General features: G+C 38.2%; 1 protein-coding gene across 3 annotated transcripts in view; it reads right to left on the bottom strand.

Annotated features, from left to right (window-relative positions):
• Window positions 1-1,625: 1,625 nt before the first annotated feature.
• col4a2 (collagen, type IV, alpha 2) overlaps window positions 1,626-22,615 on the bottom strand; it is a 141,692-nt gene continuing 120,702 nt past the window's right edge. For all 3 annotated transcript variants that reach the window (XM_067408623.1, XM_067408624.1, XM_067408625.1), the window contains 23 exons: window positions 21,631-21,669; window positions 21,180-21,254; window positions 20,989-21,087; window positions 20,637-20,858; window positions 19,509-19,670; window positions 18,010-18,180; window positions 17,706-17,849; window positions 17,302-17,433; window positions 15,770-15,951; window positions 15,566-15,629; window positions 15,382-15,456; window positions 15,178-15,285; window positions 14,984-15,091; window positions 11,141-11,212; window positions 10,789-10,914; window positions 9,891-10,007; window positions 8,902-9,063; window positions 8,676-8,774; window positions 8,208-8,354; window positions 7,961-8,077; window positions 7,440-7,631; window positions 5,313-5,599; window positions 1,626-5,227 (listed from right to left, as the gene is read on the bottom strand). In XM_067408623.1, coding sequence (XP_067264724.1) covers window positions 4,973-5,227; window positions 5,313-5,599; window positions 7,440-7,631; window positions 7,961-8,077; window positions 8,208-8,354; window positions 8,676-8,774; window positions 8,902-9,063; window positions 9,891-10,007; window positions 10,789-10,914; window positions 11,141-11,212; window positions 14,984-15,091; window positions 15,178-15,285; window positions 15,382-15,456; window positions 15,566-15,629; window positions 15,770-15,951; window positions 17,302-17,433; window positions 17,706-17,849; window positions 18,010-18,180; window positions 19,509-19,670; window positions 20,637-20,858; window positions 20,989-21,087; window positions 21,180-21,254; window positions 21,631-21,669 — 3,155 coding nt within the window. In that variant the 3' untranslated portion in view covers window positions 1,626-4,972. The remainder of the gene's footprint in view (window positions 5,228-5,312; window positions 5,600-7,439; window positions 7,632-7,960; window positions 8,078-8,207; window positions 8,355-8,675; window positions 8,775-8,901; window positions 9,064-9,890; window positions 10,008-10,788; window positions 10,915-11,140; window positions 11,213-14,983; window positions 15,092-15,177; window positions 15,286-15,381; window positions 15,457-15,565; window positions 15,630-15,769; window positions 15,952-17,301; window positions 17,434-17,705; window positions 17,850-18,009; window positions 18,181-19,508; window positions 19,671-20,636; window positions 20,859-20,988; window positions 21,088-21,179; window positions 21,255-21,630; window positions 21,670-22,615) is intronic.

The raw sequence follows: 22,615 nt of genomic DNA, 5'->3' as shown, positions 1-22,615 counted from the left end.
GGTTGTTAAGACTCTAGAGTTAAAAGAGCTCTAAACTCTAGAGCTCTAAACTCTAGAGCTCCCTTCACAAGGAAACTTTACGCCCTAAGGTGGAATGTGTTTGCTCAAATGTGGCACGGTCTGTTATTCTGCAGACCTTTCATCCTCCACCACCTGTAGGCTGATCATGAGAAGCTACATTTATCATGCCTTTTTAGAGCCTTTGAGGCCTATGTATGTAGGTCCTCATGTTGGAGGAAGTCAGACCAGGTACTTGTGTGCTTTGGGTCACTTAAGAAAGGTTCCCCTGCCTCTAAACATACGATTAGCAGGTGGATTGTGAAAGCTATCTTTTCAGCATATGAGGCACACAATTTGCTCTCGCCTCTCCTGATCAAAGCCCACTCGACTAGAGTGGAATCCTCTAATGCCCTGTTAACAGGGCAAGAGGTCTTCAAGAGGTCTGTGATGCAACTGGTTGGGCCTCCCTGCACACTTTCATAAGATATTACAGCTTGGCTCTGCCCTCCATGAGTTCTCAAGTCCTCTCGTCCTGTTGTGCCTGATAAGCTTTAAACCAGGGCAGGCTGTAATTGGTGTGGCACAGTGGTTGTTTCTTTCCCCAAAGTGTCGTTCCGATGCAGCGCGAGTTTCCTCGAAAGGAAACATCTTGGGTTACGACTGTAACCCTTGTTATCTGAGAAGGAAACAAGACCTTGCGTCCCTTTGCCACACCTCCTCAGTGCCTGAGAATGATTTGCTTCGACCTATCAGAAGCTAACACTGTTCTGTGATGGCACCCCTTTGTAGCTTCCGTGTCACCGTCACATGTGATGTCATGACGCAACACCAATCGAGATTGGACTAGTTCAATACAAACTTCAGGCAATGTCACACTGGAGGCTATCCCCAAAGTGTTGTTCTGATGCAGTGTCTCAGGGAACAAGGGTTACATTCGAAACTCGAGACGTTTTGTTTGATGTTTGCTACATTCAGGAAGTGTACTTTCTTGGAGCAGATAAAATAGAGTTCATATATGTGACTGCTTGTATTTGTTGACGAAAATGTAGTCATGTGAAGTAATATTGAAAATTGAGGATGGGACGCATTGTGGAATCGAATCAAAACTTTGACATGATAATCACAATCGAATTCAATCGTTAGACCAGTGACGTTTCATACCCCTAGTGTTTAGTAATGTTTAATGTCTAGTAGCTTAATATATGTCAGCTTTTTACTTTTTTTTTTTTTTTTTTTTTGTCGAAACCATAGTACATTTTTCTTTGAGGAATAGAGAGTTCAAAAGAATAGCATATATTTGAAATAGAAATCTTTTACTGTCTAAATATCTTTACTGTCACTTTTGCTCAATTTAATGTGTCCTTGCTGAATAAAAGCACTAATTTCTTTGAAAAAAAAATTGTACTGACCACAAAAATTTAAATGGTAGTGTGTCATTAAAGTGGTCTTCAATTTTATTTTACAGGAATTGCTGTGGGCCCTATAAAAGGGGATTTATATGCTTTGGAAATGCATAAGTTCATACTTTCTACAAGGTAGATATTGTTCAGATAAAATTAAAATAAGAGATAACAGATGTAACAAACAAAAAGTATTTATTGTTGTTTTATTCAATAACACTGTAATTCAAAATCAATGTCTTCAAATATTCCACAATTACATTTAAAGTACATAAAAAAGAAAAAAAAAAAGAAAAAAAAGGTGACGTTCTCAATGCAAAACATTCTGAATTATACTCTTATTTGGCTCTCTTTACTAATATAAAATACATGCATGTGGTTTATGGGCTTCAGGACAATAATAATTGTGCAATGTGCACTGAAAATGGGCAAAGCTGCTCAAAGTCCAAAACTTTTAGGTAACCCACATTAGCCATTGTTTACAGACTCAATGAATATAGCCTATTTGTGCATTTATGTGGAAGTGGGACAAAGATTGAACTAGCCTTCTAATGACCTGAACGTGTCCTGTAAACCTCAAAGAAATCAGTGCAATTGGTGTAACCAACAGAGGATTCAAACAAACAAACAAACCAGAATGAGCCTCTTAACTGGACAATATTCTAATAAAAAGCTTCAAGTCTCAAAGTTTATGACCTTTTATGAAATAAAATACCCAATGAATAGTGTGTGACAACATTACATGATAAAGGGTCCGTGCTAAAAAGAAATATGTATCCAAGAGTGACATGAGTGACTATTCATTTATAGCTCCTCTAAACAAACACAAAGCAAAAAATAATGTACAGGCAGCAGAAGATGGTGTTAGTGTAAGTCTGGTGAAATTATATTTATATAAGGGTTAAAAATAGCAGATAGCACTGTGTTTAAGCAGCCTTATGGTTAAGCATTGTGTCATTGATCATTATAGATGCCATTGCCTTTCCATAAGGATGGGAATCATGTGTAATTAAATGATTCTGGTCCCAAATCTGATTTAGTTAGTTCTGTTCCTCAGTGGTTCTGTTAATAATTCTTTTAGTAAATTTATAGAAGAGGGAACATTCGTATTGCAATTTTTATTGCAGTCACTATCCTCAGAAATTGTGCTGTCAAATGATTAGATCCTTTCAGCTTCAAACAGAACAAAACAACAATCTGAAATAAACAGTATATCATTCAAATTGTATCTTGCAACTTTGCTATCTTTTGTATTTATTAAACCAACAGCCCTGCTTCAGATGTGTCAAAGTGTCATGTATACCATGAGAAGGTGTGATAGTTGATTCACATGCATAGAAAGTATTGGCTCTGCATATTTTATTGTGGTGAATGCAGATGTTCCAGAACCATTAATTGAAATCACTTCCAGTATTTTTAAAAGGCAATGAAAAAGATGATAGATGCTATTTACACTATGGCTACGTTTTTGATCAGACTGTTAGTCCAAATCCGATTTCTGTGCATATCCATTTGGTTTATGTCACTTTCTCACTATGTAAAATGTAAACACGTCAGACGTTGTTATAGGAAAAATGCTGAACGTCGTTGCAGAAACAAGGTTGTTTTGTTGCAAAGTGCCGGTTGAGCAGAAAATGACAATATAATGGAGACATGTTGAATTTTGAGGCTGGTGGACACGACAGGACCAAATAAAGCCAGCCTCCTACCTTTCTGCTACTGCCTCAGAAGATGTAGTAGTACAGCGTGGTGGCTACACATTGTCATGTTATAAATAAGACAACATCTGTATTGCAAACCCCGCCATGTTGTGGTTGTTTTTGGTTTATGCTTACCAAACACAATGTCATTGCCATAGAAACCAATGCAGATAATGCAGGAAAAGAAACAGAGTCAAGGGACACACAAATCGGATTTGAATAGTTAGAATACACTGTCTACACAGTCAATAATTTACACCAGATTCCAATCAGAAATTAGGATTGACAATGTGAACACAGCCTTAGACTGCAGACAAAAGTGGCCAAAATCCAATTGTTTTGCTCATAATGACTCAGATCTGTTTTTGTTTGTTTGTTTATTTTTTTTCATAGCAGTGTGAACAGTACAAACCACATAGAATCGGATCTTTTTGATTCGGATTTGAACCACTTCCTTATGTGGTCCTAAATCAGATACAGATTGGATGTTTTGCAATGCAACCTCAGTCTGAACAGACATATCTGAATTCATCTTTTACGTGACTCTAGATCAAAATTCATCACAATTCTGCGCTGATGGAAGCCAGTCTAGAGATTTTACATACCGGTAGTTCTTTGGTCACGTGTGAATATGGAAGACGAGTCAGTTCACACTTGAATCTGATATTGGCCACATTTAAAAAAAAAAAAAAAAAAGAGCAAATCTGAGCAATAAATCAGAATTGAGCACTAAGGCTTGCAGTGTGAATGTAGCCTAAGTGTAACAAAAGGTAGATTCTGTTTACACTAAGTGTGAACTGTAACCCCTCTACCCAGGTCCTACTTGCCCCGCTCTGCGTGAGCCTCGAACCTGGGTCTCTGGTGTGGGAGTCAGATGCTTTAACAAGGAGGCTTAAGGCTACAACCTCTAGTGTCAGTCGCTAGAGCATCTCTTGAGATCAGAAGAGTGAGGTTTACTCACACAGAAACTACTAGCTGGCCTCCGTTACACTAACCCTCCTAAACCTCACTCCCATCCGGGTCACGGCACCAATGTAACCCCTCTTGTTCGCACCTGCCAGCTCCAAGCAGGATGCAAACCCGGGCCTGTCCGCATGGGCGGTGGGCGCTCTAAAAAGGAGGCTAAAGACCGCAGTCTCTAGCGTCAGTCGCTAGAGCACCTCTTGAGTTCAGGGGAGTGAGGTTTACTCACACAGCGACTACTAGCTGGCCCCCATTACAGAACAGCAACAAATTGCATCAAGTGCAGATTGCAATTGATGCTATTCACACAAAGTGCAAATAGAAGTCATATTTGCACTAAGGATAAATAACCAAAGTCAGCTATTTGCATTTAGTGTAAATAGACACTGCCTTTTTAAAACAATGGAACCAGTTTTGAATAAGAACTGTTTTTTGATTCCCAACCCTCGATTCACAAAAAGTGCTACCACATAACACTAAAGGGCAGAGAAGGGCATAAGCATGGGGTTCTTTGGTTCAGCTGTACGTACTTGGTAATATTAATTACAAGAGATTCAGGTCTGATAATGCTGAGGTAATAAGTTAGAAATTAAGCACCATTTTACACATAGAAATGTTAATAATACAGAGAAATATCATAGCTATGCTTACATGCATCTCTGGCTTCACTTCTCATTATGCACATGTACATATCTTCAGTCATAAGGTCAGTCATAAGGCACACAGTAGTGACGAAGAGTGAATCTGAGGGCATGTCATATGTGATGCATTAAATACATTGTAATTTCAAAAGCCTAACTTGCAATATTGACGTCCGACTGGAATTTGGAATGAAGAATTTGCATGGAGCATTCTGAAGTCGTTAACTGTAATGCTGCTGCAATAGTGTCAAAGTTCATAGGTTACAGGTCACAAGTTCTTCATACACACTTGGCAGCGGCTGATGCGTGACAGGAGCTGCCCGGCTTTGAGTGTCTCAGAGACAGGGGAACTCTGGAAGGTCTGATCGATAGAGGTCAACCAGAAACTCTGCTTGTTGGCGAAGTAGTGACATGTACCCTTGGCCCCATTACACTCGATGAAGGGAGTGGTGCGGAAATCTTCTAGACAAGAGCCTGGAGACACCAGAGACTGACCGCCACCTTCATCTCCAGCTGCCGTGTGCTGTGTGAGTGTGAACGAACAAATTAGAGTCTTGGCAAACATGTTTAAATGATGAAAGTGTAATGTATTTGAACTGAAGTCTCACCATAAGGAAGGAATAGCCAATCCAGAGACTTCTCCATCCGACTGGGCATTGTGGGATAGTTATATCTTGACTGTGTATGGCGATGGCCACTGATGGTGCTTCACACACGGAACAACGGCTGATGTATGGTTTTATCTCAGCCTCCTCCACAGGCATCATGGGAATTGGTGCAGTGGTGGACAGCCAATAGGATTTGTCATTGCGGCTGGCATAGTAGCATATGTCCCCCGGATTGCAGTAAAGGAAGGGCATGGTGTTAAAACGGGGGAGACATGAGCCAGCTAGACCTGGAAAACAAAACACAGACATTTTAAATGAGCCTTGGCCCACAGGACACGATGGCACTTCTGGACCATGTTCACATATGGCTTCCTTTTTGCATGATAGAGCTTTAGTTGGCATCTGCAGATGGCACGGCGGATTGTGTTTACGGACACTGGTTTCTGGAAGTATTCCTGGGCCCATTTAGTAATGTCATTGAGACAATCATTGCGATGAGTGATGTAGTGTCGTCTAAGGGCCCGAAGAGCAAATTGCCTTTGCAATTTGACATTGAGGAACATTGTTTTTAAAGTATTCCACAATCTTTTTACACACTCTTTCAAAGCTCTGCCCAGCTTTACTTCTTAGAGACTCTGCCTCTCTAAGACATTGTGCACACTGCACAAATATACAAATTTGAAATGAGCTCATTTAGTGGATAAAAGTGTAAAATTTCTCCCTTTAAACATTTATTATGTTATTTTATTCTATTGTGAATAAAATATTGGCTCATGTGATTTGAAAGTCTTTTAGTTTTATTTGTATTCAAATTAAAAAAAAAAAAAAACGTCCCAACATTTCTGGAATTCGGGTTGTAACAAATAAAATAATGTGATTACATTATAATATAATTATTGAGCATCTGCAGTGGGTTACATTTTGAGTAATTTTTGCTTATATAACCCCTCTTATTTGAACCGCCCGCTCTTAGCAGGACTCAGGCGCTCTAACAAGGAGGCTAAAGACTGCAATCTCTGGAGTCAGTGCCTCTTGAGATCAGGGGAGTGAGGTTTACAAGCACAGCTCTTACTGGCCTACGACAATTATACTCGCCCCTGTAAACCTCATTTCCACCCGGATCATGACACCAATGTAACCCCTCCTGTTTGAACCACCTGCTCTAAGCAGGCGCTCTAACAAAGAAGGCTAAAGATCGCAGATGCAAGAGATTTGCTAGAGTGCCGACAGCTGCACTTACATGGACACCTTTTGTTTCAAACGGAACTAAATAATTCAGATTGATGAATCTGAAGATAATGTTTACATGAACACTAAATAATGTGATTGGGTTGATGTGTGCATTTATGTCACAAGCTTCAAATTGGATAAAAATTTGACATGTGCACACTGCACAAATATACAGTTTCCTGCCATTGTCACATATTAACCATCCTCCTTTTCTTTGTTTTAAAAAGCAGACTTAATATTTATCTAATTCAGGTACTAATTAGGAGACAAAGAGAACATGAAGCTTTGTGCCATGACGCTTATATTTATCAAAACAGTAAAAATGCCCAAAACAAGGTGTGTGCAGATGAGAGTATGAAGCAAGTGCTAGTGGGACAACATTTTCCTGCACCACTTCAAAGACGATGAGTGTAAGGAGAATTTTAGATTGACTCGACTGTCATTTATGACGCTATATTTAACAACAACAACAACAGCTCGTTTTGTTCATTATGCGTCATTATGCCATTTCTACATCATTGCACATGCACAGGACTTTCCAGTTTTGGTTTTCAAGTGTTTACATGCCCTATCGAACTGATTATAACAGAACCAACCCTTACAATCCGAATGAAATCTAAATCACATTTGGCCAATTCATTTCGATTGACATGGTTAAATGTGACTTTTTTATTCCGACTGTGCTACTAGTCCAATTACAAATGAATATTAGGGTTCATGTAAATGCACCTACTGTACAAAAAACAACCATATTCAATTTCATAACATACACTGCACAGTGCTATGTAATTCAACATTCATATTCTGGATCTAAAGTTGTACAAATGAAGGTGGTGTCAGACATGCAATGACTCCACATCTTGTCATTGACTGTATTACTTTGTCCGCTGCACTCACCCAGGTCTTGGTTGTGGGCCTTCTCCTGTCCCTCAAAGTACAGAAGGCTATAACCGTCCCATAGCTTGGACATGCCCACAGGGCACATGGGAATCTGCTCAGACTGACTGTGCTTCACCAGCAGGTAGCCAACATTGACACTACGGCCAGCCATTCCAATAGGACCCGGTAAACCAGAGCGTCCTCGGGCCCCTATGAATTCAGATTTATTATCGACATGTAATTCATGTGTGCAGCAAGACAGAAAAATTGTTCACATGGAAATTATTTCCATTCTTTTCATTGAATTCTTTTTGTATATATACACAACCAATAATTCTTTAAGAATTAATATAGTTTAGAATTTGGTCTTTTTTTTAAACAATGACATTGTCCTAACAGATCAAATAAAAGAATGATGCCAGTTGCCAAGATTACTAATTTAAAATAAACCATGGTGACCAGTCTTCTGCAATCCTTAATCCACTAATCTAGCCCAGAATCCCATAATCCTCATCCATCTACACAAATACACCATTTACCTTCTTCGCCTTGCAGACCAGGGTGGCCCATTTGTCCAGGTTCTCCACGGAAGCCTGGATTTCCAGGTATTCCAGGGAGACCTGGCATGCCCTTGTGTCCCTTTGGACCCAAAACCCCTATAAACAGATAATAGCTATTTACACAATGAACTGTGATTCTGGAGTGCAGCAACAGCACAGAAGAAGCTTATTTCACATTCATAACTACATTAGTTGAGGCTAAAATTGATACTTTGAGTTCTTATACCTGCATCACCAGGAGGTCCAGCAGGACCTGGATTTCCATTGCGTCCATTTGGTCCTTGAATACCCATCGGGCCAGGTTGTCCTCTCTCCCCTGGGATTTTCTGTGGAATGGGTGGAAGTCCTTTAGCACCAGGTGAACCAGGGAAACCTGAAAGAACAAGGCAGAGAAAGTGGATAAGGTGCAGTCAAACTTGACTTTATTTCCGGACACTGCCACAAATGCTTCTGAGCTGAATAAATAAGTAATTCTAAATGTTCAATATACAATCTAGATCCAGCCCATACATGGACATACTGGTGTACTGATCAAGCATCTTTTTACTATATAAACATATGCAGGTCAGACAACATAATACATGAATTTAATATAACTAGAAATACCATATAGTAGAGCTATTTTAAATTGAAAATATTTCATTATAATAAATTAAAAAGGATTAAAGGGTCATGCAGACATTCAAATAATCACCTGGGGGTCCAGTATCTCCTTTAGGTCCAACAGGGCCCCTGTTGCCTTCAAAACCACGTCTTCCTGGAAGTCCCATCATTCCTGGGTCTCCTCTTTCACCTTGAAATGAAATAAAGTGTTCCTACATAACTCAAGTTCTTTTTCAGTTAACAGGTCTCATACTAAAACAAAGTGAACAAAACATGTGAGTGTAAAACTAAAACCATATTCATATGTCATAATCTACCTTTTCTTCCTGATACTCCAGGTTCCCCTGACTGTCCTTTTTCTCCTCTGTCTCCATAGACTCCTTTTTCTCCGGTGAATCCGAAATCACCTAAATTTCCTTTCTCTCCTTTTGCTCCAAATGGAGATGGTTCACCTGGAATCCCTCTGGGACCAGGAAAACCTGAAGGATGACAGCAACATATATCAAGATGACATTTTTTCAAAAATATTTTTTAAGAAAGATTTTAGATTAAGAAATAAGTTAATCTTTGTGTGGGAAAGTGACACTTTATATTTGCTCCATTAATTTACAAACCGTATTAAAACCCTTTTTTGCAAAACAATATTTCAAAACATAATATTGTAAATAAATAATAAGTGGTTGTTAATAATTTCAAAAAATGGGGACCAAAGTCCCTTTCTTCTTCTACTGTCTCTAGCAGGGCTGGGACAATACATCAAATCTTGATTCGCCATACAAAAAATCTGGAGTGATGTATCGCGATTCTCTCTAGATTCAATTCTGAGCTTAGTTTTTAACAGCAGATGGCACTACTATAACTGCTTTAGAAACACTTACACACTACCTGCTTCCAGTTCCCTTACACACACCACTTAAACCTGAAATAGTCATTCATAAAGTTCAAAAAGGTTGAAGCGAATTACAAATCTCGCGTCATAAAAGCATTCTGAGCCGAGGTGCAAGTATCAGTGTATTCCAAACAAGATATATCGGCCTCTGAAGGGCACTTCGGAGTGAAAACAATCATGGCCGCCATACTGGAGTGCTCAAATCTGGTCCAACAGTCTTCTTTGTGAGCATTTGAGTGTCTGGTTAAAAGCTTAGAGCACCATCTGCTGTTAAAACTAAGCTCAGAATAGATTCAAGAGAGAAAACATCAGGATCAATCCAGATTTACTGTATCGATCGAGAATCAATGTATTGTCCCAGCCCTAGTCTCTAGTACTCATTACTAGTGTTTACTATATATATAATCAGCTCTTCACCTGGAAGTCCTTTAGTGCCTGGAAAACCATAGTCGCCTGGCACTCCTGGTATATCAGAGTATCCATCTGGGCCTGGAGGACCTCGTACACCTGGATGCCCAGATTCACCCTTATCACCTGTAAACACAGCAGTTCCTGTGTTTAGAACTGTTGCATCAAATAAATAATGCACAAAACTCCAGTTTCAGAACAGGGGTGGCACTAGAGGGCTTAAGTCCTGAACGTTTTACTAACTTGTCTTTCTCATAAAGCTCAACACTTTATCAGAAAAATAATTGTGAATACGATAACAGCTGCCGCGATTATCTAATCATGTAAAGTACACATTACAGCATTATATTGATATTTTCTTACTTTGCATTAAAAGTTACTACTTACTATGTGCTTTTGCAGCATTGATCATTGTAGCCAATCACAGACAGATGCATTTAAATGAGTTGTTCACTTGCGCAGTTCTACACGCGATCCTTTCGTTTTAACAGTGAAAGAGTGCCTGGTATTTATGACAGAAATGTTCAACGACAGAGAGTAACATCTAGTGATGCAAATTACTTAACTATTGTTTTTTTGTTTTTTTAATCAATTCTCGACCTGAATTTTGAATTGACAATATCCTATAATTTACATGATTCATGTCCAAGAAAGTGACGAAGCAAGACACTTTTGTATTTTCAAAATTTAGATTAAGAGTGAATGTGTGCATACTTATTATTTTCAAATAGTTTAAATTGATTACTTACTTTACAAATACAATAAGACCTTTCTTTTTCTTTATTCCCTTAAACCACTTTAAATCCTTTAATTACTTAATTTCTTTAAAATAAAAATACAGAGCCCCGAATATCCACTGACCCTAGAACCGCCCCTGTTTCAGAATATGATGTGCATTTTAAGCTACCTGGCTCTCCAGTGAAACCCTTAAGGCCCAGATTTCCAGGGATGCCAGCCTCTGTGCTCGGGATACCGGTCTCTCCTATCTCTCCTCTTGCTCCTGGTTCACCTGGAGGACCCCAGTTGTCAGTACCTTGCAGGGGACAAAATACACCAAAGATATCATTAATTTCTGCATAAAAATTATATGGCTTTGCATAGGTAATGTACATCTAAATAATAATAATATAATGATAATAATAAATTATAATGATAACATTGCTAAACTGTAAATCATGTTACATAATTAATATTCATAAGTTAATATAATATTTATAATGTTATCTTTCCTAAGATAACAAATACAACTGAAGAGGTACCTGGAACACCTTGGGTACCCTTTTGACCTTTCAGGCCATCCAAACCAAAAATGCCTTTAAGACCAGGAAATCCTAGAAAAAACATGAGCCAGAAAAATGTTTGAGCATACATTAGATAGTGGTAGAAATGACAGAGATTATTATTAATAGATACGTAAACACAGCCTTATCAATATCAAATTTTCTCATAAATCTGTTAAAATAAAAGTTTCTGTTTAGATTTTCGACCAAAAAAAGTTTGTTTAGATTTTCGACCAAAAACTTGGTTTATCCTAGTTAATTCACATAAAGTGGTCTGTTTATTTTTATTTATTTTTATTTTTTGATGATGTGCACGAATGGAGAAGCTTGTCCATTGGGTCCAATCTACAGGTATGGTCAGTTATGAAAGTTGACATTAAGCAGCCAACCATAGATGCAGAATATTCCACTTATAATATATATTTTTTTTATTGAGGTACGTTGTTGTATGGAACTCTTTCGTAGGCTATTGAGAGAATAAAAGAAATCATTTCAATTTAAAAAAAAAATTAAAGGCACAATATGTAAGTTTTGGATTAGTGGCCTAAATTCCCGCGGCTCTCCCGTGGGAACCGCAGGACCCGATTTCTTGCTGCGCGGGATTACATTTTGAATGAAAGGCAGATTGTGGTCCGTAACTATAGTGCACTTTAGGTGGGAACGGGCGGTCTGACAATAATCCAGTTGCTCCCGAGATGCTTTGACATCAGCGCATCTGTGCTTAAACTTGAAGTGAACAAAACTTTCTGCAGTGGTGGCGTTCACACAGTCCCCAGTTCCCTGTCCTGAGAAACCTGGCAAGATATGTTCTTTGCATTAGAGGTCTGCACGAGTGCAACATTCAACTTTTGTGATTGAATTTTGGAGGAGAGACGTTCTGCATATGAATTAATACATTCATTTTATACTTGTGTACTGTTTCCAGCAAATGGACACTAAGTATCCCCCAGTTATCACCTTAGTTAAATGGGAATGATATATTGGATCCTTTTCAATCTGGTTTTAGATCTAAGCATATCACTGAATTTGCCTTTTTGAGAGTGGTTAACAACTTGTTACTATTTGTGGATTCTGGAAATTGTGCAGTTTTAAACTATTTTAAACAGGTTAAAAGCGGAGGTTAGTATCTGTGATTCAGAGTGGTTTGAGACCAATTTTATTGAGAGAAGCTTCTCTGTGGAGAAAGGTCAGTTTCATTCATCACCTGCTTCTGTTACAAGTGGGGTACTGCAGGGCTCCATGTTGGATTTTTGAATTTCTCTTGGTTTCATATCACATTTATGGGGATGATACCCAGTTATACATGTCAATAAAACCTGGGTTAAAGTCCTTATCTAGTTTGCTAAGTTGGGTGGGTGATAATTTTCTTCAGATGAATGAAAACAAGACTAAAGTCATTTTATTTGGCTCCCCACCTCTGCAAGCAAATATCCACACTCATGTTAAGAACCTTGGTGTTGTTGTTGATTCAGAGTTAAAATTCGACAAGCAAATGAACTCTGTTGTCAGAGCCAGTTTTTTCCAGCTTAGGGGTTTACGGAAATTTAAATTTTTTCTATCTTTTAGTGACCTAGAGACAGTCATTCATGCCTTCATTTCAACAATTCTTGATTATTGCCATGCTTTATATGCTGGTATCAACCAGTTTTCCCTATCATGTTTGCAACTGGTTCAAAATGCTGCAGCTCGCTTCTGGGGAAGAAAAAGCGTGAGCATATCACCCCTATTTTAGCACATTTACATTGGCTCCTGGTAAAATTCTGAGTTGATTACAAGGTTTTAATTTTTGTATTTAAAGGGTCATGAAACCCCAGAACACATTTTTTGAGCAGTGAACAGATATGTACAGGCTGCACATCATTGAAAACACTAAAGGTACTCATTAATTCCATTTAAAAGCTAAAATTAGTTATTTTTGCATTTTTCAGAGCGATTTCTATCTTCCGGTTTGAAAAGCAAAGTTGGAGCAACGTCACAAAATCTGACGTCATCGTGTACTACCGGCAAGATCCGGAATGCTGTGATGCTTTGCTGTGATCTACCAGCACAAATGGAAAATATGTTCGCATGAGATCGCATTTCAGCAGAGAATTCAAATGTCACAAAAGTGCGGCTCATTCACCTCTTGCCTGCTCTAGATGCGTTCAAACACGCGAGCCGTATGTATGTTTCCCTCAGCACAACAAGCACATGAGTGTTGTTTTGTTTTTTGCCCACGATGCGGTCAGAACTGGAGTTTGAATACGAAAACATGAAAAATGTGATTATTATAGACATGCGGACTGCGCATATGATCGGTTTCAGCGCGGAGCTCCGCGATAAGTTTAATAACACTTGCCATGTGGCTCATAGCTCATATAGAATAAAGTATCCATGTTTAAAGTTTTTATTTCACACATTCTTCTGCACCAAACATTAAACAGCACGGTGTAGTTATAATTCATTTGAAGAAGACTTGATGAAATATGTGTGCATATGTGCAAACTGGACACTGATACAGTGGTGTAGCCTATCTGAACGCGACGACACGATTATTCTAAAAGACTGATTTTGAGACTGCAGTGCTCGTAAACGTAATCAAAGTAGCCTATTATTAGCCCTATTAAATATTCTTTTGCATTTCTCCCTTGTGCTTGGGAGTTTGTTGTCATTTTCTCCGTGCTTAAAACTATTACTTGAAACTGCCTTTACTAACTGATAAAAGACTATTTATTAGGTGCACTGAAAGGAATAATATTAATATACATCATCTGTGCACGAGGTAGGACCTTAAAAACATCAGCCATTCGTTTACGCAATCATTGCATAAACGATTGGCCCTCTGGATTGTCAATCACTGCCATGACGTTCCTTGTGGGAGACGAGCACGGCTGCGCGCTCCAGTAATTTTCCACACTCCACAGGCGCCGCATGCAATGTTTTTGTCAAGAGACAGGAGTAACAACTGCAGATTATGAGTTACCTGCGGTGAGTCCGACATAATGAATCCACTAACACAACACAGCGAATGCCGGTGGTAAACACTCGTGTTCCAATACTCTTGCACGAGTTTTGGGAGGCGTTCCCTCAAAATGATCTGTGAATGAGGGGGGTTGTTCTTACGCATGCACTCATTTCAAATACTCACTAACAGTCTTTGGTTTCTCAGTCGACGAAAACATCCTCTATAACACCTTTAAGTAGTTGATTTTTAATAGTTTTATTTTTTGTATGACTTATCTTTTTATTGTGTTAGGGGCTGTTCACATATTGCGTCTTTTGCATTCTCAAATTCGTTATTTCAAATGTAGGCGTGCGTGCTCATAATGGAAGTGAAGCAGGCACATCGAGATGAAAATATCGTAACTTTTCACAATGCCACATGCGTACCGCGGGTCATGTGACAAAAACCAACCAATCAGATTCGGCCTTTCCGTAACAAAACATCAAAAACTCAGCTGAACTGCTGATCAGCTGTACAGGGTGGTTTTTATATCTCATCTCCGCACTTTCCACACGTTTTTAGATGCGATATGTGAATGGCCCCTTATTGTGAAGCACCTTGGTCAGCAATAATGTTGTTTTAAGGTACTATATAAATAAAAGTGACCTTAACCTTGCTAAGTAAGGGATAATGTGATATGGGTGATCAGGGATGTGCAGGCCTCAAATACCAGAATGAGCAGTCATTATACTATTGACAACAGTCATTTTTGGTGAATAATTGATCTCGGAATGTTGCGACTGACCAGTGAGAATCAAGCATTTCAGAAAGCAGTGTAATAATGTGTAAAAACACGCTGTAATTTTGTTTCATTAAATTTGACAATTAGAACAACAAACCTTTTTGTCCCGGTTGGCCTTGGATTCCAGGGGTTCCTTTCTGCCCAGGCTCTCCTGGCCAGCCCTTATGACCCTGGTTTCCTGGGAAACCCTGCTGGCCGTCAGAGCCTGATGAAAAAGATGATCCAGTTAAAAACTATTTTCAGAAACAATGTAATTGCTTAATTGAAGAAAAATGAACAAGACTCCTGTACCTGGTGGTCCAACTTTTCCTGGTTCACCCGGTTGGCCTTTCATCCCTACAATGCCATCAAAACCAGGACCTCCTCTATCTCCAGGTTGACCTATGAGTCCCTTCTCACCTAAAATGTAAATTAAAAACTTTAGGAAGTGCTTGACAGGGACAGTAACATATCATTATAGTGTTTGATGCACTATAGAATATGGAAATTCCTAACCTGAAGGTCCAGACAGCCCAGTTTCACCTCTCAGTCCTGTTGACCCTGGAAGACTGATGGTAGGACCCAGTTCACCTTAAATAAAGAAATCTTACGTAAACATTTTGGCAGTTTATTCAAGGATCATGAGAAAATCATACATTAAGCATAATAATGGACATTTCAGAGGTTTATTTATGAGCACCTTTTATTCCTTTGATTCCAGATTCTCCGGTCCTTCCATAGGCACCAGGTGAGCCTTTGTCACCCTGCAAATATAAGCCACAATGACTAAAAGCACAATATCCAAAACTGTCTGACAAGACCCCATATACAAGGAGATTATGAGCAATGTTTTAAATCATAAATAGTTTTAGAAGTCAGAGAGAGATGGAGCTCAGTATCCTACCCTGGGTCCAGCCATTCCAGGGAAACCATCAATTCCAGGGAGTCCTGTAGGCCCTGGCATTCCTTTAGGCCCCAATTCACCTTCTTCTCCGGGAAGACCTTGAGTACCTTTTGTGACACTAGGCTTACCTGGATGTCCATCTTTCCCATCACCTCCTGGATAACCTGGGGCACCTTTTGTACCTACCCAAAGGCAAGATGAAAGAAAAGCTCTAAGTATCTATCTGAAAGAAATCTTTTTGTTCTATTTTCATCAGCAAAAACCAAATGCAGTAATGTAAATAATCAGAATATGACCAAATTCTGATTAACCGTCCTACTGAATTCGGGTCCGTTTTGAACTGGAAGAGGTAAATAAAAGGAAGAAAAAAAAATCTAAAATCTATGACATAAGCTGCTTTTCCACCAAACCGTTCTCATTGCTTAACCGTTCCATTCCGTGCCGATCGGCTGCAGCTGGAACGGAAATGGTTCAATTTTGCACTTTGGAACGTAATACAAATTCATAACTCCGGGCTGAGAACGGTTTGTAATCATGCTTTGCCAAACCAAGCTCAAGTGGAAATAACTGGAAGATTTAGGAATAACTGGAAGATTTGTCTCAAATTACTTCTGTAAAATACATTTAGCCTTTTTACTATACTCACACAAGCATTTTTTTCCCTTCCCATTGGAACTGCATTTTGTTTACCAGTAATAATTCTGAAATTAAAATAGAATTATAGTGTCTGTCCAAAAGTCCATAGACCAAATAGTCTAAATTTAAAAAAGGAAAGTCCACATTTCACTCTGCTGCCACTTTACTGATGAATCACTGCAGCATCAAAAGCAGACTCAGGCTGTTTATCATCTTTTTTTCTTTTTAATCTGAAATTAAAAGTTTATGCAAGTAAAATGAATATATTTTGAATGAAATCATTTCAGAGTAATATTGATTTTGTTAGAAAAAGAATGTGCAGATTTCACAAATTTGTTTTGAGCAGTCATGAGTTTAAAATTCAAAGGATTTTAATTAAATCCATTCTAGTAATTCTCTTTTATAAATGACAATGATATATTTAAATAAAATTTCACATAAATAGTGATAAAAAATATAAAATTTCTTGTATCACACTGTTTTGCTGTAGTTATTGTAACATTTACATTTCAAAGAATTTCTACATATTTTAATTAATAAGGGGGGGGGGGGGAATACAGTAATGGCAAGGTAAAAACATGGTAACATTCAAAACTTTTGCACATTGATCAGATACAATATGGTTTTAGTTGAAAAATAATAAGTTATGACTGTTTTCCAAAAGGACCCGGGAATGCAACAGGTGTATACAGTAGTTCAATGCATTAAAAGGGTTAATGTTATAATATACTTGTGCATGTAGTGTATGCAGAAATGAGGCTTCTACTAAATACACAGAAAATATGACACATTCAGACAGTCTTTATTACATTTAGAGCCTGCATAGCTTCTGTAGTTCATATGAAGTATGTTACTCTTTGTGTACTTGAGTAGAAAATAAATATGACTGTAGTCACCTCTGGGACCAGTGAAGCCAGGATCTCCCATATTTCCATGGTCACCTTTAGCCCCCTTCATGACCTCTTTTTCTTGTGGTGATATATGTATGATTGGCTTTTCACCTGGAGGTCCCACCAGCCCTCTTTCACCTTGAGAAAAAGTATATACAAGCAATTTAATCAATTTAATCATAACAAAGATGTTATGTCATGAGAAATTAATGCAAAAGTTCCTCCACAATCCAAATATATATTGGAAATAATTTCAGAATAATCTCTGGTTTGTGCAGCACATTTAAGCACAGACTGTTTTATCAATCTGTCACAAGACTTTGCAAAGAGGCTGTTGTTGACAGATGGAAAAGTAAAAAAAAAATATTTTAAAAACACTGAAAAGAAAAGCAAACTTGATCTTGATTCACCTTTTTCACCTGGAGGGCCAGGAGCTCCTTTTACACCTTGTTGTCCAGGTAAGCCTATCTGTCCTTTCTTTCCTGAAAGTCCTTTCAAACCTGTCTCACCAATCTTTCCAGGAAAACCTGTCATGCCCTGACCACCTTTGGAACCTTTGTTGTTAAAAAAGAATGCACTATTCAATTAATGCCATTTTAAGCACCATCAAGTATCAAAATATTTAAATCTTCTTATTGCAAACTATACATATTTAAATCTGCCAATTCCCAGTAACATTAAATCAAGACAAAAGACAACAAAAAGACAAATTACCTTTTAACCCTGGGAGACCACCAAACCCAAACGGCCCCGGTTGTCCTGGATCTCCTGGGGGCCCAGTATTTCCTGGTATACCAATATTTCCAGGGTCTCCAATGGCACCCTTTACTCCTCTGGGTCCAGAAAGACCTGGGTCTCCCTGATCTCCCCTTACTCCACTTGGACCTACAGAGACACCGTATATTTAAATGTGTCCTAGAACGTTTTTTAAAAAGATGTAATATAAGTCTAAGGTTCCCCTGAATGTGTCTGTGAAGTTTCAGCTTAAAATACCCCATAGATTTTTTTTTTTATTCATTTTTTTAACTGCCTATTTTGGGGCATCATTATAAATGAGCCGATTCAGGGTGTGTGGCCCTTTAAATCTGGTGCTCCACGCCCCAAGAGCTCGTGCTTGCCTTGAACAGCATAAACAAAGTTTACACAGCTAATATAACCCTCAAAATGGATCTTTACAAAGTGTTCGTCATGCATGTGGCTTATGTGAGTATTGTATACTGTTATATTGTTTACATTTGATTCTGAATTAATTTGAGGCTGAAGTTGTGCTTATGAATTATACAGACTGTAAGTGTTTAATAATGAAAATAGCGACGTCTCTCATGTCTCCATGAATACAGTAAGAAATGATGGTACCTTTAACCACATTTAACAGTACATTAGCAACATGCTAACGAAACATTTAGAAAGACAATTTACAAATATCACTAAAAATATCATGGCTGGCATATGCAAATATTGGGGGCGTACATATTAATGATCCCGACTGTTACGTAACAGTCAGTGTTATGTTGAGATTCGCCTGTTTTTCGGAGGTCTTTTAAACAAATGAGATTTATATAAGAAGGAGGAAACAATGGAGTTTGAGACTCACTGTATGTCATTTCCATGTACTGAACTCTTGTTATTTAACTATGCCAAGATAAATTCAATTTTTCATTTGAGGGCACCTTTAAGCATTGTTAGAAGAAAGAGGTTTTGCTTCATACCACTGAAATAAAATCTAATACACTTGACTGTATTTTTGTTTCTGATTCTAAATGATACATGTAATTTCTCACAAAACAAAACCATTACATTGATTTATATTATAGAGTTGGACCAGAAAATGAAGTAAAATCAGTCAATAAGAGTCCAGTACACTAGCCATTGATTTCTCAGTTTCAATGTATGGTACTGCTGAATGATTAAATGATTAGTTCACTTTCAAATGAAAATTAGAAAACATCAGAAACAGGAAAGTCATTTACACCTAGGATGGCTTGTGGGTGAGTAAAGCTTGGGGTAATTTTCATTTGAAAGTGAAATAATCTTTTAAGAGATAAGCATGTTTTCTTAACTGATCAAATATAAAAAATTGAGAAGAGTTCTTTGGTATGTTACAAGCCCCTTTTACTAAAGGTATTTGGTATTTCTGGGTTTATTCTCAAATCTTCTTATCCAATATGTGGGCAAAAAAAAAAAGATACCTTCTGAATTAGCAGTTGAGTTACCTGGTTCTCCAGTTTTTCCGGGTGGTCCAGGAGGTCCTGTGTAACCGGGCAGGCCAGGAAAGCCAAATGTTCCTTGCAGTCCAGGTTTTCCTACCTCTCCTCTGAGACCTGGAGGGCCAATTTCACCCTTGATGCCGATAATACCTGGCATACCATCCATACCTGTGTGACATTACATCCTTTAGTTTACATCCTGTTCCACCTTAATAATAGACAGAATTTCTTTTAGTTTTTTGAGCTTCTGGGGGTTGGAGACACAGAAGTTTAAAAGGGATAATTCACCCAAAAATGAAAATTCTGTCATCATATAATCCAAACAGTATATGGGCCCCACTGACTTCAATAGTATCCCCCATGTTTTTACATAGAATTCACAATCACAGAAAAATAAAATATTTGCTGATTATTATGAATCCTACAACATTTAAGACGTAAGACTAAAATTCAACATGGAACATTTTTCTATCCACAAAAGTAATGCATTAATCAAATTATAATAATAATGGAAATAAATCATACAATTCATACATACCATGTTTTATTGACACACTCAAACATTTTAAAAAGCTATTTTAATTTGGACATATGACTTTAATATGCAGTCATAGGAAGAAACAAGAAAAAGAAAGTCTGTCAAGAGAAATTTTGAATAATGGCTTGACAAAGCCTTGCCTGAATGTTTAAAACACATTTTAATGTCTTGCAGTCTGAAAGCTATATAAAATGAGCATATATATCCATTATTTTGACAGACACCTGGTTTTAAGATATGTCTGATCTAATCACAAGTGGATGACGTTAATTACAGGTGTCGCTAGGTTGTGCCAAAATACATGGATTATGATGGACATTTTATATTACTATACGTATAATTACTATTTGCTTCCTTTCGGCCTTGGTCGTAAGCATAACGAGGCTTCATTCATTCAATTGTATTTGTGCGTCACACTCGGCGCTCCCATGAAAGTGATGTAGAGTGTGATGAAGAAGGAAGGGTCTAGATGCAATCCGAACACAAGTGATCACAGGAGATGCATTTAAAAATGCATTTTAATACCAGGTGTAAATGGTAATGCATCTCGGATGACCACTTGTGTTCGGTTCACTGAAACTCATCTAAGTTCTCACCTGGGTGTCCTTTTGGGCCTGGGTCTCCTGGAAGGCCAGTGACACCCCTCTCTCCTGGCCGTCCTGGTTCTCCTGGGGCTCCAGAAGATGCTCCTAAAACTTCACCATGTTCACCCTTTTCCCCTAAAGCACCATCCAAACCTGGTTTACCAGAGATGCCCGGATCTCCTTGCACACCTTTGGTGCCAGGATATCCTAAATCTCCCCGAGGTCCAACAAAACCTATGTGGTAAAAATCAAATTATCAGAGCTAAAAAAAAGAAGAAGACAGACCTAATAGACAGACAGGGGTTAAAGTATATAGAATGATTAAATAAAATGTCCAATAACAGACAGGCCACCCAATGCTTACCCCTTGGCCCAGGTGGGCCTCCTCTTCCTGGTTCACCTCGCTCTCCTTCGGCCCCAGGTTCTCCAGAAAGACCTTGTACACCTTTAGCACCTGGTATTCCTAGAACACACACATATGGGCAGGCATAATGAAACCAGAGAGTAAATGATTATAATTGTTGTGGAAAATGTTATAACAATACATCCAATTACCAGGAAATCCTTTCAACCCTGGAAGTCCTGGTTGACCTGTCTCTCCAGGTGGCCCGGGATCTCCAATACACTCCACTGTAATAAGATTAACATGACAGACAATATAAAACAATTATTAAAATAAACACATTTGGTTGTTGGTGATCATAAATAGTGAATCAACTGCATTGTGGTGAAGCATCAATGGCCCGTTCACACCAAGGATTACATATCACTGGAATAACTTTTAGAACAGTTTCCAGCTGATGAATGACAAAAATCATTGACAGAAAATCAGAATTAACCTGTCTTTAAAAGTGTTTAAATCGGCAGAGGACACCTGCAGTGCTCATTTATAATAAACACAACATTATTATCCATTGATGTGGATTCCAACAGTTAACATTATAGATATCTATACAGTTATCTTTAAAGATTTTGTTGTAGATTTGAGTGACTTCAATCCAGCTACCTTCAATATTCCATTGATCTCCTCTTGAGCTACAGGCTCCTGTAAGACACATGTAAGATAGATATGAAAAGAAATGCTAAGAAGAGGAGTATAACATACTGTTAATTTGCTAAACTCACAAGTGGCTTGCATAAACACATTTTGCTAAGCTTTGAAATGTTTCCTTGTGAAAGCGAACCAAACCAAGAAGAAAATGCAAATTAAAAATTCACAACATTCTAAGCTTTCTTTATGGGAAACAAATTGAAAGTGGGGGAGTCACATTATGAAATAAATGTTTTTTTCCAATAATTTTTGGCCACAATCAGTCTGTATTTTACAAACTCTAAATTAATTGTTTTGTTAGTACTTTTGGAAGTATTTCATTTTCTGAAACCTAAAATAAACATTATGTGGTTGAAAACGCTGCATATTTGTGATACAGGAAAAGAGCAGTTGATCACGTGATGCACTGAACGTTTTAATCACACCGGTGTGATTGTACGCGTCAAAGGGTTAAATATACTGCTGGATCTTTAATGTTGTAGGCCTATTTGTTTTGCTGGAGGTCCTGAACATCTTATTCAGATACATGTTACCATGGATTCTATCAAATACTAACAGATAAAAATCAAAACCTGACCGCTTCTGCTAGAAATCCAATAATGGTCTGTGGTTGGATTTTCCATCAGGACAATGATCCAAAACAAACATCAAAATCAACACAAAAATGTGTCACTGAGCACAACATTAAGCTTCAGCCATGACTGTCCCAGTTCCCTGACCTGAACCCTATGAGAGTGGGGTGAACTGAAGAGAAGAAGCACCAACATGGAGCTGGGAATCTGAAGGATCTGGAGAGATTCTGTATGGAGGAATGGTCTGTGATCTCTTACTGGTGTTTTCCAAACTCATCATGCATTGTAGGTGAAGACTCAGAGCTGTTATCTTGGCAAAATAATGTTGAAATAATTGGGTGCCAATCATTGTGGCCAACATGAACTAG

Source organism: Chanodichthys erythropterus, chromosome 14 (genome assembly GCF_024489055.1).
Source record: "Chanodichthys erythropterus isolate Z2021 chromosome 14, ASM2448905v1, whole genome shotgun sequence".
Classification (NCBI taxonomy): Eukaryota; Metazoa; Chordata; class Actinopteri; order Cypriniformes; family Xenocyprididae; genus Chanodichthys; species Chanodichthys erythropterus.
The sequence above is the reverse complement of the archived record's forward strand: the minus strand, read 5'-3'. Positions and strand labels throughout refer to the sequence as shown.